The following is a 16,627-nucleotide window of genomic DNA, read 5'->3' on the forward strand; positions in this document are numbered from 1 at the left end:
TTTCTAATGGAATATTATTTCTTACAACCAAATTATAATTTGGTAGATCACATAACACCCAGTTTATTAATGGCCAGTTAGACTACATAAACACTTGGTATCATATAAGCAGACATTAATCTCAGTCTGGATCCAATAATAACTCACAAGTTAATTTTCAAATAGAAGGGAGTCAACGGAAGAATAAGGAATGGTATTCCTCCAAAATCTCAGGGGTATGTGTTGTGGATCTCCTATTGAGAGTTGCCAGAAACTTAATAAAGCTTTGTTATAAAGCTCAAAGGACAGTGTAGTGTGCATTGCAGCCTGACTGTGTAGTAGAGCCCTTTTTTGCTCCTTCTCAAAACTGGTATTGTTACTGGCTACTGGGTAAATGGGCCCAAATATGTTTGTTTCCTTCAAAATGCAAAGAGGCCCATCTAATGGTGAGATTCAATAATTTATATACCCAAAGGAGTGTAAATTGTTCTATTATAAAGACACATGCATATTTTATGTTCATTGCAGCATTATTCACAATAGTAAATTTATGAAATCAACCCAAATGCCCATCAATGATAGACTGGATAAAGAAAGTGTGGTACATGTACACCATGGAATTCTATGCAGCCATAAAAAGGAATGCGATTATGTCCTTTGCAGAGAAATGGATGGTGCTGAAGGCCATCATCCTTAGCAAACTAATGCATGAGCAGAAAACCAAATACCGAATGTTCTTACTTATAAGTGGGAGCTAAATGATGAGAAAACATGGGCACATAGAGGTGAGCAACACACACCGGGCCTGTTGGAGGGTGAGGGGTGGGAGGAGGGAGAGGATCAGGAAGAATAACTAATGGATGCTGGGTGATTAATGCCTGGGTGATTGGATGATCTATGCAGCAAACTATCATGGCACACGTTTACCTATGTAACAAACCTGCACATCTCGCACACGTGCCCCTGAACTTAAAAGTTGGAAATAAAAAAAATTGTCTTTCGGTATACAGGGCTATCCTGATATGCCTTAAAGGAAGCTTGTCCAACCTGTGACCCAGGATGGCTTTGAATGTAGCCCAACATAGATTTGTAAACTTTCTTAAAACATTATGAGATTTTTTTTTTGCAATTTTTTTTTTAGCTCATCAGCTGTCATTAGTGTATTTTATATGTGGCCCTAGACAATTCTTCTTCCAATGTGGTCCAGGGAAGTCAAAAGATTGGATACCCCTGCTATACCATTGGCTGTCTAGAAAGACGGATGATATTTCAGGTTCCTGAACTTCAATATGGTTTATCCTTCACACTCTGGCACAAATGTATCATATTATGACAACTAGAGCATTTGCTATGAGCAAGTTTATTTAATCAATTTTATATTTTACATATAAAATTATATACTGTATGGCATATAGATATGGTCAGTATTTATACAGATGTTATTATGACATGGGGCATAGCCTTGAGGTAAGTCAGGGAAAGGTTACTGCTGTTTCTACCAAGTGACTGCAAACTGATTATTATCTTTATTCATTGCAATTATAAAGAAAATAATGACTTGATCAATATCTGTTTATAGTTTACATAGGCTAGTTGATTTGCTCCAGTAAATATATCATCTGTGGAATAGCAGTTAATATGAATACCTGGTTATATTTATGAAAATCAGCAGTTATTTTACAAGACCCTTTGGCTTTTGTACTGGCAAACTAGAGAGTAAAGCAGAGTTGTGAAGAAATAACCACCATTATATCTTCATCTCCCAAGTCTTTGTTGATGGCAATAATCTGTAATTCCTTCAGGAATGTAGTACAGTAGTCCCCCTTCTCTGTGGTTTTGCTTCCTGTGGTTTTAGTTATCCGTGGTCAGCCATGGTCCAAAAATAGTAATATATTTTGAAAGGAAGAGAAAGAGAAACCACATTTTCACATAACTTTTACTATAATATACTGTTACAGTTGTTCTATTTTATTAATAATTATTGTTGCTATGCTCCTACCGTGCCTACTTTATAAATTAAACTTTATCATAGACATACATTTATAGCAAAAAAGCTTAGTATATATAGAGTTCTATGCTATCTGTAGTTTCAGGGATCCACTGGGGGTCTTGGAAGGTATTCTCCATGAATAAAGAAAGATTACTGTATTTTTTTTTTTTTTTTAGTTTACTGTGAGAATGGGATTCGACAGTTTCAGATACATATATTTTGCCTTTCCTACAATAATAGTCCTCATTCTCTGGTAGGATTCTGACATTTGCTATGTATATGCATTATCACCAAACATTTCTGGCATAAAAAATACCCACAGGATACCTCTGTGGTACTCACATGGGCCCACTGGAATCATTATCATATATATACTCAAGGCAAGATGTCATTTATTATTACACCTGACTTCTATAAATTCCCAAAAAATAGCATGGTGGTATTTTCAGTCTTTGGGAATTTTTTATCAGTTAAGACTAGTAACTAATAATTGCTAGAAGATATTCCTGAGTATTCTGAGTATTATTTTTTCCCTAGTACACATGCCTTTAGGTCACTCTGACAAAGGCTTGGAGGAAGATTTATGGTACCCATGTTTAGCAGCATAGAAAGCCCCTTTTTCAAAGGGACCTGAGCTCCCCTCAGTCAAAGTCCTCTAAGTCTATAAACTAGGGTGCAGTCTATGAATTTCCATTATAGCAACTTAAGTAAGTTTTTGCACCCCAAACGAGAATTGTTTTGTTTATAAAGATGATATAGAACCTTCATAGGCTATACATTTCAGGTTTACATTACATTTGTAATCTGTATCACAAATATATACACTATATATTTCATTCCTAAGGACCCTCAGATCAATTAGATACCACCACAATACCTGCAGTGGAAAACACTTTATTTATATTGTCTCTAATGATTGAGTGTTACCGTTTGTTCTCTACCAACTCAGACTTCATTATTCTCCATCGACATCAAAAGTTCAGTTCAAAGGTCTAAACCTAATCATTGTGTCTATGCTGCAGAAGACAGACATCACAGAACTTTTCATGAATACATTTCTTAATACTAGCGAAGGGAACATCAGAACACTCTGGAGTAGAGGTCAGCAAATGATAGTCAGTAGACGAAATCCAGCTGGTGTCCTGTTTGTGTATCATCTTGAGCTAAGAATGGTTTTTACACATTTAAAGTTGTAGAAAAGAAGAGGAGAAGGATAAGGAGGAGAAGAAGGAGAAGGAGATTCCAAGAGTGCCACAAAGCCTAAAGTATTTACTATCTATCCCTTTACAGAAAGTTTGTCTACTGACTCCTGCTCTGTGTCATAGCAGAGAAATTCTGGCATTGCAGCCTCATTGACTGTAGGCCACCATGGAATCCAAGCTTTAATTAACCATTCTAATAGGCTGTTAATACTACCACAGGTACTTGAGATAACACATTAAATCCTGAATGCTGTTAAAATACAACCATATTGATAAATTCAGTCAGATCCAATCTTCTGATTCATCTTTCTCAGTCTAATAACCCTTAAAATTCATTCCATACATACTTTCCAAACTCATGCTGATACATATTGGCAATATCCATGAACAATTTCTGAGTATTAAATCGTTTTTTGTGGAATTTTCTCCCTTCCCTTGTGGGATCTAACTCTAGTTACTGATTCAAGAGGCAACCAGTGAGGGATGTTGGCATCTGTACTAAGAAAAGTTGACATTTCTTGTAAGGCAATTGCCTCAAGTGAAGTTTTTAAAAATTTTCCTTTTTTTAAAACTTTTATTTTAGTTTAGGGCCTACATGTGATGGTTTGTTACATAGGTAAACTCATGTCATGGGGGTCTGTTGTACAGATTATTTCATCACCCAGGAATTAAGGCCAGTACCCAATAGTTATCTTTTCTGCTCCTCTCCCTCCTCCCACCCTCCACCTTCAAGCATACCCCAGTGACTGTTGTTTCCTTTTTTGTGTTCATAAATTCTTATCATTTAGCTCCCACTTATAAGTGAGAACATGCGGTATTTGGTTTTCTGTTCCTGAATTAGTTTGCTGAGAATAATAGCCTCCAGCTTCATTCACGTTCCCACAAGACGTTATCTCATTCTTTTTTATGGGTGCATAGTATTCCATGGTGTATATGTACCACATTCTTTTTATCCAATCTGTCATTGATGGGCTCTTAGGTTGATACCATGTCTTTGCTATTGTGAATTGTGCTGCAGTGAACATTCATGTGCATGTGTCTTTATGATAGAATGATTTATATTCCTCTGGGTGGGTCGAATGCTATTACTGTCTTTAGGTCTTTGAGGAATTGCCATACTGCATTCCACAGTGGTTGAACTAATTTACACTCCCACCAACAGTGTATAAGTTTTCCATTTTCTCGACAGCCTCGCCAGCATCTGTTATTTTTTGACTTTTTATTAATAGCCCTTCTAACTGATGTGAGACGATATCTCATTGGGCTTTTGATTTGCATTTCTCTAATGATCAGTGATATTGAGGTTTTTTCCATATGATTTTTGGCCACATGTATGTCTTCTTTTGAAAAGTGTCTATTCATGTCCTTTGCCCACTTTTTAATGGAGTTGTTTGCTTTTTTCTCTTGGAAATGTGTTTAAGTTCCTTATAGGTGCTCGATATTTGACCTTTGTCAGATGCATAGTTTGCAAAATTTTTCTCCCATTCTGTACGTTGTCTGTTCACTGTTGATACTTTCTTTTGCTGTTCAGAAACTCTTGTTTAATTAGATCCCATTTGTCAATTTTCACTTTTGTTGCGATTGCTTTTGGTGTCTTTGTCATGAAGTCTTTGCCCATTTCTATGTCTAGGATGGTATTGCCTAGGTTGTCTTCCAGGGTTTTTGTAGTTTTGGGTTTTGCATTTAAGTCTTTAATCCATCATGAGCTGATTTTTGTATATGGTATATGTTTGGTTTGGGTTTTTTTGTTTGTTTGTTTGTTTGCTTGATTTTTTGAATCGAGGAGGGATAGTGAAGCATTCAAACTAACAACAAAAATTCTTTACTACACTAGTGAGATAAGGGAAAGGAAGATGGTTATTGGAATTGCATGAAAACTGGACCCATGAAAGAAAAGTCGTAGAAAAATGGCCATACAGGAAAGCAGCCACTGTCCAAACTAAAATGGAGGAGTGGGTGGAGGGCCAATAAAAAACCCTATCATTCTTTCTTCTCATCTGATTTCCAATGGTGCTTTCAATCAAGGTAGGCATGGGAGCCTAGGTGATGTAATCCATAAGGGCCATCCTCCGGGAAAGAAATCAGTCTGGGGGGAATCATAGAAAATAATAAGATTCTGAGGAGATCATTCTTGATGTTGAATTGGAGAAATGAGAAGCACTTGGCAAGGCGTGGTGGCTCATGCCTGTAATCCTAGCACTTTGGGAGGCCTAGGTGGGTGGATCACTTGAGCCCAGCAGTTTGAGACCAGTCTGGTCAACATGGTGAAACCCTATCTCTACCATTAAAAAAATACAAAAAATACAAAAAATTAACTTGGCATGGTGGTGCATACCTGTGGTCCCAGCTACTCGGGAGGCTGAGATGGGAGGATCGCTTAAGCCTGGGAGGCGGAGGTTGAACTGAGCCCCAAGATCACGCCACTGCACTCCAGCCTTAGTGAGACCTCAGAAAAAAAGAAAAAAAAAGGCACTTAAGAGACTGTATGAGATAGTAATGTTACTGATTCTGACAGTTTATTTTATTATTCAAATTCTCTAAAGTTACCATATTTCATTGATTCTGACAATTTATTATTCAAATGCTCTAAAGTTAAAATTTATCTTTAAATTTGTAGTATATTATAGTTTTTTGATCACAGCATTCTCTTCTTAAAGAAACAAAATAATGGGTGGTCTTATGGTCAGTGTTGTCTTGGAATCAATACTTTTTTTTTTTTTTTTTTGAGACAAGAGTCTCGCTCTGTCGCCCAGGCTGGAGTGCGGTGGTGCAATCTCCCTTCACTTCAAGCTCCACCTCCCAAGTTCATGTCATTCTCCTGCCTCAGCCTCCCGAGTAGCTGGGACTACAGGTGTCCGCCACCACGCCCCACTAATTTTTTGTATTTTTAGTAGAGGCGGGGTTTCACCACGTTAGCCAGGCTGGTCTCAATCTCCTGACCTCGTGATCCGCCCGCCTTGGCCTCCCAGAGTGCTGGGATTACACATATGAGCCACCGCGTCTGGCCACCACATTTTCTTTATCCAGTCTATCATTGATGGTATTTAGGTTGATTGCATGTCTTTGCTATTGTGAATTGTGCTGCAGTGAACATTTATGTGCATGTGTCTTTATGGTTGTCTTTGTACTCTGTTGATAGTTTATTTTGCAGTGCAGAAGCTGCTGAGTTTAATTAGACCCTATTTGTCATTTTTTGTATTTGCTGCAATTGCTTCCTAAAACCCATTTCTAACACAATACCTTTCCCAAATCATCATTCACATTTTTTCTTCCTTTAATACAAATTATTGGTAAACTTGGAAAGGTGCAAGATGTTCTCAACCATGATATCTATGACTTGATAAAAAATATATTTTCAAAAAATTTTCTTTTAATTCCCATTCCAATGTATATAAATAATGTAGACAATATAGAGACTTAAGAAATAATCACGTATTTTATGAATATATATACTTACCTTTGTATACCTTATTATTGTGGTAATATTTTGAGAAACTTTTGAGTATGGCCTTCCTGCTCTCAGATGTAGACAGTCTTACTGGTAAGATCTAATATTTCCTGACTCCTATTGTCCATGCTGTGTGATAAGCACATTGTATGAATTTTTTCAGTTGGTACTTTCAACAACCCTATTTAGGTACTTGTGTTTTATTCAATTTTATGAATGGGCCAACTAGACATAAAAAGTGACTAGAGGTGGGATTAGAACATTTTCAGTTTATATATCCAGGGTTAGGAAGACTTCACAAAATAATACTGTAACAATTAATGCCAAGCTTTTTTATATAGAAAAAAAATCCCTTCCATGGTTGCTCTATGAGACATAAAAGTATCTGTTTGCATCTTAAAAGAAGAAAGTGGAAAATTCTGAATTTGCATAAAAATTTTTGCTGGTTGTTCTTCACCATAGCTGAAAAGCATAATCTTAAAATTATGTGTTGGTACCTTCCTGCATTTGAAAGAAAGAACTAAGTTAAATAATGTATATGCATAGAAGAAGAGTCCTGTAGAAGATTTGTAAAAATGGACTTGAGTACAGGTATTTGATCATGAGCCCATGAAGCTCTAGTGAGGAAATGGAGAAAGATAAGAAAGGGAGAAAAGACAATGTGTGTATTAATAAGTAGAATAACACAGTGAGGAGTTACAATTCAATACCATTGGGACTCTCTGGTTACTGTGTAGAACAAACCTCAGAATTGCCCCATTGCAGGTTGGATAAGCTGAGTTATTTACACATTTACTTCTGTTCCTCACTGCCTGAGGTTGTCTCCCTATTCTTGGTACACTAAATCCCTGGAGCTAATGAGCTGCTGGGCAGGTACACAGACTGAGGAAGTACTCTTAGCACCAGCGAAAGTCCTCAGTCAGTAAAGCAGAGGTCAGGAGTGGTCAATAATAACTGACCACTAAGCAGTAGCTGGTGTCCAGGAAGATGTGGGATGTGCATCCACAGCATCCACTACACAGATATATACAGATTATACAGGAAACCCTTCATATATGAATGTCCCACTATGAATAAGTGGAATTAGCCACTTTCCCAGAGGAGAAATATGAGTTATGGTGTGTTTCGCTACATTCAAACCTTTGAAAAATCCCCAGTTTTGTTCTCATGTTGTACTAGAAATAACAGTACAAATTTGGAATGTAAACTCAATTGAGTTATACTTACTGTGTAATGTAAGTAATGATATATGTGTGTGTGATTATATTAAGATTAATGTTCTTGTTGTTATTGCTGAATCCATTATGGCTGTAACTCATTTTTTTTTTTTTTGTAATTTTTGGCTTTCTTTTCTTCTGCCTTTTGGTTACCAGTTAGAAAAATGTAATACTGAAAGGATGCATTATGCAATCTTTTTCCATTATGCACAATCAAAACATGGGTATGAGATTGGATTTTATTCAAAAAGAAGAAAATCTGCCATTTGAAGCTGTGCATATGGAATAAGAAGAATTTTAATATATGTTTAGTCTCATTCTTTTGGTAATATGTAATGTAGTCTGGTTTTGGTAGAAAAGCAATTGTTGATATAAATTATTGATAAATATTTCTTTCAGGTTTAAACATTTGTTATAGTGTATTGAAGACAAATAAGGCATTATTGAATCTGAAAGAATATAGTAAATTTATAAAAATTAATATGGCTGTATTTTGTTCCTACAGAACCATTGTATAATGCTGTCACTTTATGATGCAAGACTGAAGATGTACATTTAAAATAATTTATTTGCAGATCTTGATTCCATCTTCAATAGTAATGTCTTTTTATTATGATGCAACTTTCCAGGAATAGAAATTTTATATTTCTGTGCTTCAAGTTTATCATTTATTGTTTCATTGCAAAGTCTATAAAAGTTGACCAATCTTAATGACAGTAACCCTCCTTAAATGGGGAGAATTACTTAGGGTTGATTTAATTCAAATGTATAAAATGAAGTGCAGTTCAAGGCCACTGGGCTACTTTTGAGAATTTATCAAGAACTATTTTGGGGTCTGTGGTCCTAGATATTATTCAGTTACAAACTTCTATTTTCTAGAAAAAGGGAAAAGAAAACCATGGCTTATTAAAAGAGTTTTTATTAACTTTTATATTTCAACACAACTTAGTTTCATATGAAAAGAAAGAAAGTCAGCATAAAGATCAACAACTATCTTTGTGGCTCTGATAAGTAACTTAACCCCTCTGAGCCTCAATGAGAACATCAGTAAAATAAGACTAACAGGACCAACTCCATGCAGTTTGGTGAGGATTAAATGAGGTAATACATGTCAACTGCTTAGCAACATGCCTGGTACATAGAAAGTCTCAGTAAATAATAATTGAGAAAACTAAAGATTAAAATACTGAAATGATTTCATCTGTAGAGAAGAAAGGAATGATATTTGATGTCAAATTCAGGTTTTTGAGAATTGTCATATGAGGTTATTGACAAAATATAAGTCAAATAAAAAGGCTCAATTTTCAACATAAGTAAAAATGCATCTAGAGTATTGAGAAAGACTACCTGTGTAATTTTCTTGGGCTTTGAAAGACAGGTTATGATTGTCTCTATTTTTGATTTCATATAGTTGTCTGCCAATTGTGATACCAAGCCAAATAACGTGGGAGTATTTATTCTTTACATTAACATCTACTCATAGCTTATTCTACAATTTTCTTGATTTAAATTATAGAGTCAAAAAGTCAATTCTGTAAATTCTTCATAGATTACTCTACTCTTAGAGTACATGATATGTTCTGTTTCCTCTTTTTCCTTGGTAGGAACCCAGACTCCCAGTAAGCCTTCACATACTGTGCATAGTTAAGACTACCCCATAGGCTGCTTGATATTGACTAATCTAACTCATATACCTGCAAATAATCTACTGTAATCTTTTAAATAATATTATTGTGTCCTTTGCTGTTAGAAGTTAAAAGTATAGGGTATAGGGCAGACTGCCTGCATTGGAGTCCTGATTCTAATACCACTTCAGTTTTCCCATCTGTAAAATGAGGAAGACATTAGTACTTACTTAATAGTGTAATTGTGAGAATTAAATGAAACAGCATGTGTGAAACACATAGAGACCTAATTTATTTTAAATACTTGATAATTTTAATTATTATTAATTTTATTTATACTCCTATTATTTTTATAACTGTAGACCAGCTTATTCTGGCTATATGCAATATGAAGAAAACCCTCCTCCTACCGTTCCTCAAACATAAAAATACTGAATTATGGCATAATATTTCTGTTTGTTAAACAAGTTATTTAGCATCCAGGCTGGATGAAATACTACACTACTATACACAGAATAACAGAACTATATTGATGATTCATATACAACTTACGTGTGATTCCCATATGTTTTCTGCCAGATGTTTTTTTCTCATTCTGCATACATAAATATGTAAAAAAAAGTTGTTGAATATCTGTTCAAGAAATTGTGCTTGGCATTGTGTAGGAATTTGGATTGAAAAATAAAGCATCTGCCCTCAGAGATAATATTTATATCACCAGAAAAGACAGAAATACATAAACCCAATAATTCAATAAAATACAAAAGCTCTCAGAATCATTATGGTTTTCTTCACCACATCAGTGGTGTAGAAAATACATGCTCTGTTTTCAGAGGAAGAAGATGACAAGAGTTTGGCGTTTCACTCTTTGTACTCATGATAATACTGTACAAACTGATCTTTAAAAATGATTATGTTTTGTAAAATAATATAAGGTTATTATAAAAATATAAGCAATATGGAAGAGTGAAGAAAAAGAAAGCCATATATCTCTCAAAGTCCTCTCTCTCATAAACAATTGTTGCTAATGATAGAATTATTTTAGATAGATAGGCATGGAGGTACTATTTTATTAAAAATGAGATTTGGGTTTACATGCTATCTTTAAATATAAAGTTAATTTAAAGTAAAACTAATGATATATTAATTTTAAGATAAAAATTTCTTTGACTACTTTTTAGATTATTTATTATTGTTTAGGGAAAAATAATACAAAAAATATTGAATGAAGTCATTATTTTAAATTAATGTTTCAAATTTAGGCAGCGTTAAAGGATTAAATTCTATTAAAGATGAGGTTAGAATGTTTTACTTTCTCCTCCCCAAATGCTCAGTTTTTCCCACTGCGTAATCACTTTTATTTCATCAAGTTAAAATGTGCGTTTTGTAGTGCAATTATAATGCCCTCAGCATTTAGTTGTTGTTCTATATGTACATGTATTCAACTCACCCTATTCTTTTTCCAAAGTTTTTTTCATTTCTGTTTACTTTACTTTGGTTCTGCTATTTTTTGGCTGGATTTTCCTCTATTATTTAAATTTTGATTACAGTTACACTTTCATATAAAACAATGATAAAACATAGTGAAAATCAACAGTTCTTCACTTTCCCTTTCCCCAAATACTATTCCACACTTCTAAGAACCTTAAAAGCCATAATTTTTTCAAAGTTTCTTTTTTTATTCCTTTGCATATTTCAAAAAGATACATTTATATTATGATTTCTTGATTTACTAATTTTAGCTATTATCTATTGTCTTCCTATAAAACATAAGATAAGTATTTGTATACTTTTGTTAGTCTGACTCTTCTCTTATTCTCCAAGATATTTAAATCTCAACTTGTCATTAATTAATCAATTTTTATATTATTATGACTATAAACACATGCACACTATTATTCCAAATAGTCTATAATTATCCTGCTTTCTTTCATAAATTTTGGGGCTTTTTTCCAGAATTAATATTTACTTCATTTTTTGTTTTTCATGCAAAATATTGAAATGTACCTATCTTTAATTCTTTTTGTAAATGCCCTATTAGACCTGTCAAACCTCCATTATTAGCATATTTTCTCTAATTTTCAAATACATGTGATAATGTTACAAATGCTTTATTTATTTCCTATGTCTTTCCCTCCCCAAGTCATATAGCTTTTGCAGGTGTATTGCAGTATAACTTACAAACACAATCTAAGATATGTAGATGAGTGAATTTATATATATATATATATATATATATATATATATATATATATCCATATATATCTACCACCTAGATCAAGATATAGACCATATCCAGAACTCCAGCAGGCTCTCTCATACCTATTTTAATTTGTTAATTCTACCCTAAAATATTCAGATCTGTATCACTGTGAATCAAGTTTTCTGCTTTGGAACTTTACATAAATACAATTATGCAATATATACTCTTTCTTCTTTCACTCAATATCATATCTTTCGATTCATCCATGTTGCATGTAGCATTGGTACATTCTTTTTCATTGTTATGCAATATTTTATAGTATGAATATACTGTGAAAATTAGTTTTGTAAAAATTTTCTTATAATTCATCTGGCCTTGAAAATGCTCTGAAGAAATCAAGACCAACCTCACATTTCTCTTATTGTGGTGACTTTGTTTTCTTTCCTGGATATGTGAAGAAATTTTATAATTATCATTAAGTTAAGGACAATTTAATCAAGATCTGTTTTCTTTTCTTTTCTTTTTTTTTTTTTTGAGACAGAGTCTCACTCTGTTGCCCAGGCTGGAGTGCAGTGGCATAATCTCCGCTCACTGCAAACTCCGCCTCCTGGGTTCAAGCCATTCTCCTGACTCAGCCTCCCAAGTGCCTGGGACTACAGGCACCCACCACCACGCCCAGCTAATTTTTTGTATTTTTAGTAGAGACGGGGTTTCACTGTGTTAGCTAGGATGGTCTTGATCTCCTGACCTCGTGATCAGCCCGCCTCAGCCTCCCAAAGTGCTGGGATTACAGGTGTGAGCCACCGTGCCAGGCAAGATCTGTTTTCTTTAACAGTTTTAGCTGGAGCCTGATTGTTTCACATTGATCCATAGAGCTGGTTCCTTTATCTTTCTTATTTCAAGGATTTTTAAAATTATTAAAAATTACATGTTTTACAGTGTTTTAATGTGTATATTATTCTCTTCTACGTCAGGCTTTTGGATCATCCTTATACTGAATCTTTTCTGTTTTTGACTCTCAACTAAATATATCGTATTTTCAACAATTGTGTTAGCCTTGTTCTGTTTCTCCTCCTTTGTTTTTTTTTTTTGATTTCCTATGAAAATATCAAGCTTTTCTTTTGGGCCAGAAATTAAAATATTATTTATAACATTATCTATGTCTAATCTACTTATTTCTTTTTCTAATTTATTTATTATCTGGGTAATTGTATTGTTTTGGCTCTTGTTTCCTTATTTATTATACTCTTTCATATCATTCTTTTTAAAATTTAAATCCACTTGTCTTTGAATTCTAGTATTATTTAATCTATGATTTTTTATACTATGAAGGACTTTCATAGAGTTTTTCTCTGGTATAAGCAAATTAATATATTACCTAGTGAGCATATTAAAATTTTTGAGAAATAATAATTTAACCTGCTGATAGCATTGCAAATATAAGAAAATATTTTTTCTTTTTCCAGGAAATACAAAAGACATAATAATCATATATGAAGAAGATGCTGAGGAATGGGCTCTGTACTTGACAGAAGTATTTTTACATGTTGTAAAAAGGGAAGCCATCCTGTTATATCGCTTGGAGAATTTCTCTTTTCGGCATTTGGAGTTGCTGAACTTAACGTCTTACAAATGTAAACTTTTGATATTATCAAATAGCCTGCTTAAAGACCTAACTCCAAAGAAATGTCAGTTTCTGGAAAAGATACTTCATTCACCAAAAAGTGTAGTTACTTTGCTTTGTGGAGTGAAGAGTTCAGATCAGCTCTATGAATTATTAAATATCTCTCAAAGCAGATGGGAGATCTCAACTGAACAGGAACCTGAAGACTACATCTCTGTAATCCAGAGTATCATATTCAAAGGTAGTATTGCCAAACCTTGTTTGTTTTATTTTTATTTGTTTTTTTTTTTTGTAATTAAAGAATTGCAAGTTGTTTTAGAACCAATAACTGGTGTCAGGATAGGAATAAGAAAAATGAGAGCTGATTTTATTCAACAGTATGTTGTACTGTCCACAAAATACATTAAGGTTCTTAATTTTTAGCTCTATTCCAATCAAGGCTTATTCCTTGTTCTAAAAATGGCTTATAAATATATTCTTTAGGGCAGCCTGGATTAGATCATGGCAGAACAAGTATGGTATGCTCAGTCATATGACAGTTTGGTTCTGGAAGCTGGTTTCTTATGTAACTGGTGAGGCATGAGTTAATATACTCTAGTAGTGTTACCAGTTAGTAGCAGTTCAAGGTTTGAAGGTCTGGGTTACAATTACAGAGCTTTTAAAATTTTAAGCATGTAACCTTTAGATAAAAGAAAATACCAGGTCCCATTAATTAATTAATTACATTTCCATGTAATAATAAAAATGCTGCAGCTTACAATGTTAAAGCTTTTCCCTTCCACAGTTTTATTCTGCTAGGTGTGAAAGGAGTGCTGTGGTCAGCTGCTTCCCTGGTTTCCTTAGTCTGCCCTTTGCTCTCAACTCCCAGTCTTCTAACTATGGTTTCATGGCTTAAAGGGAAGGAGTGAAGCTATTATTTTATCTTGGCCACACCAGATTAAAAGTTGGCTCTTTTTTTTGGAGCAAATTTCTGAGTTTTGGGAAATTCCTTATTCGCTGGGAATGTCTCTCCTGCAGTTTCTTAATGAGTCAAATAGTCCCTCTTCTCTAAGATCATAGCTGTGGTTGTCTAATGCATATAGATTCTTACTGTTGAGTTCTATGGCTCCTTCATGTGTCTCTCATGATGAAAATGGCACTGAGATACCTCCTGGCTGGGTGTTTCTCCTACCTTGTCCACATCTATCTGAAGATAAACCTTCCTTTATCTTCATTTATCTTTTTCCGGACAAACTCTGGGCGTACAAGCCATTCCCAGAGTAGCTATCACCATCCTGCCCTCAGAGCAGCAGTACAGCCACAGTCTCTTGCCTTTAGTAATTTCCAAACCTGGATCCAGCACAAGTGTTGGAGTTCTGTAAATCCAGGGAACCTATATCAACCCCAAATGGTTCGCTGGAAGCTTTTCTCACTATACTTCTTCCCTGGTGGAAAACAACTTTCTTCTTACCAAAATTCCTTCTTATTTTCCAGTATTGTAACCTCTTCAAATTCAATGGTTTTTTTGTTTGTTTTGTTTTGTTTTGAGACAGAGTCTCGCTCTGTCATCCAGGGTGGAGTGCAGTGGCATGAACTTGGTTCATGGCAACTTCTGCCTCCCAGGCTAAAGCAATTCTCATGCCTCAGCCTCCTGAGTAGCTGATATTACAGACATGCACCACCATGCCTGGCTAATTTTTGTATTTTTAGAGGAGATGAGGTTTTACCATGTTGGCCAGGCTGGTCTCAAACTCCTAACCTCAAGTGATCAGCCCACCTTGGCCTCCTAAAGAGTTGGGATTACAGGTGTGATTAAAGCATTGTCTTAGTTGTGTATTGTTGCATAACAAGTTTCTCTAAATTTTAGCAACTTAATACATAATGGTTATATCAGTTTGTATGATTCAGGAATCTAGAGAGGTTTAGCTGGGAGGTTCTGGAGCAGGATTTGTCATGAGGATGCAGTCAAGCTGTCCAGAGCTAAGATCCTCTGAAGGCTCCACTAGGTGAAGATCTACTAACAGGGCTTACATTGTTGACAGTTTCCTTTGTTATTGTGATTTTAATAATCCCTTGGTTGGCTGAAGGTCACTTCTAATCATTCCTGAGGAAGGTCCCTTGGAAGCAATGTTTCTGAATTCCTGAATGTTTAAGAGTTTGTCTCTTGTCTTACACTGAAGGTAGAGTTTGTCTGAGGACAGTATTGCTCTTGCTCTTCTGTCTCTAGCACTGCAGAATTTACAGAATTTTTATTTGCCTAGCTGACTAAAGGATTCTTCATTTATAGTTGAAGTTTAGTGACTTTACTAATATTTTAGTGCTGACTATTCTGGATTATTTTTCCCAGGGACATGCTTTCTTATTTTTGTTTGTATCTTTTCCCCAAAATGTAGAGTCAAGTCTTCTTTTATTTCATGAAGAATTTATTAACTTATATCTAAGTTTACGGTTTATTTTTCAGGGACTCCTTTTTTATGTATTTTGGATTTCTTTAGTCTGCAGTGCACTCTACAAGTTCTCTCTAATCCCTTTGAGTCTATTAATATCTAATTAACTTAGTTTGCATTTTCACTTTAACTTTTGCTACCATTTTATACTTTCATGACTTTCTCTTTCTCTGTATTACTTCCAATCTCTTTCATTTTCATAGTACTTTTACTTTTTCTCATTGTACCTTTTGGTTGAGCACTTATAACTTAAAATTCATCTCTTGTTCTTAATTCACTCACCTCTCTCTAACTTCTTGCATATCTGCACTATATAATTGCTTTCAAAAGGTGATTTCTATTCATTACATTTTAAAAATTCACGGTGAAATGTTTGGTTACAATTTTCAACTTTGTTTATGGTAACGTGTTTAGTTTTTGCTCCCCATCTCCATTGGTTTTCTCCTTTCCTCTTTTCCTCCCTCCCTCCCTTCCTTCTTTGCTTTCTTTTTCCCTCCCTTCCTCCCTTCCTTCCCTCCCTCTCTCCTTCCCTTTCTCACTTTTTCTCTTTTAGTATCTTTATATAGATTCTATGCTTGTTCAGGTTTCTTTCTTTTTTTTTTTTGAGACGGAGTTTTGCTCTTGTTGCCCAGGCTGGAGTGCAATGACACGATCTCAGCTCACTGCAACCTCCGCCTCCCAGGTTCAAGCAATTCTCCTGCCTCAGCCTCCCGAGTAGCTGGGATTACAGGTGTGTGCCACCACACCCGGCTAATTTTGTATTTTTAGTAGAGATTCGGTTTCTCCATGTTGGTCAGGCTGGTCTTGAACTCCCGACCTCAGGTGACCCACCCACCTCAACCGCCCAAAGTACTGGGACTACAGGCGTGAGCCACTGCACCTGGCCTCAGGTTTTCTTATGTGTCACTGAGAA

At 35.0% G+C, this 16,627-nt stretch overlaps 1 protein-coding gene across 7 annotated transcripts in view; it reads left to right on the plus strand.

Annotated features, from left to right (window-relative positions):
• BANK1 (B cell scaffold protein with ankyrin repeats 1) overlaps positions 1–16,627 on the plus strand; it is a 289,987-nt gene that overhangs the window by 26,262 nt on the left and 247,098 nt on the right. For 4 of the 7 annotated variants that reach the window (XM_009447927.4, XM_016951015.4, XM_009447928.4 and 1 more), the window contains exon 2: positions 13,131–13,529. In XM_009447927.4, the coding sequence (XP_009446202.1) occupies positions 13,131–13,529 (399 nt within the window). 7 annotated transcript variants of the gene reach the window in all.

The sequence above is a fragment of the Pan troglodytes genome, chromosome 3 (assembly GCF_028858775.2).
Source record: "Pan troglodytes isolate AG18354 chromosome 3, NHGRI_mPanTro3-v2.0_pri, whole genome shotgun sequence".
NCBI classification, from domain to species: domain Eukaryota; kingdom Metazoa; phylum Chordata; class Mammalia; order Primates; family Hominidae; genus Pan; species Pan troglodytes.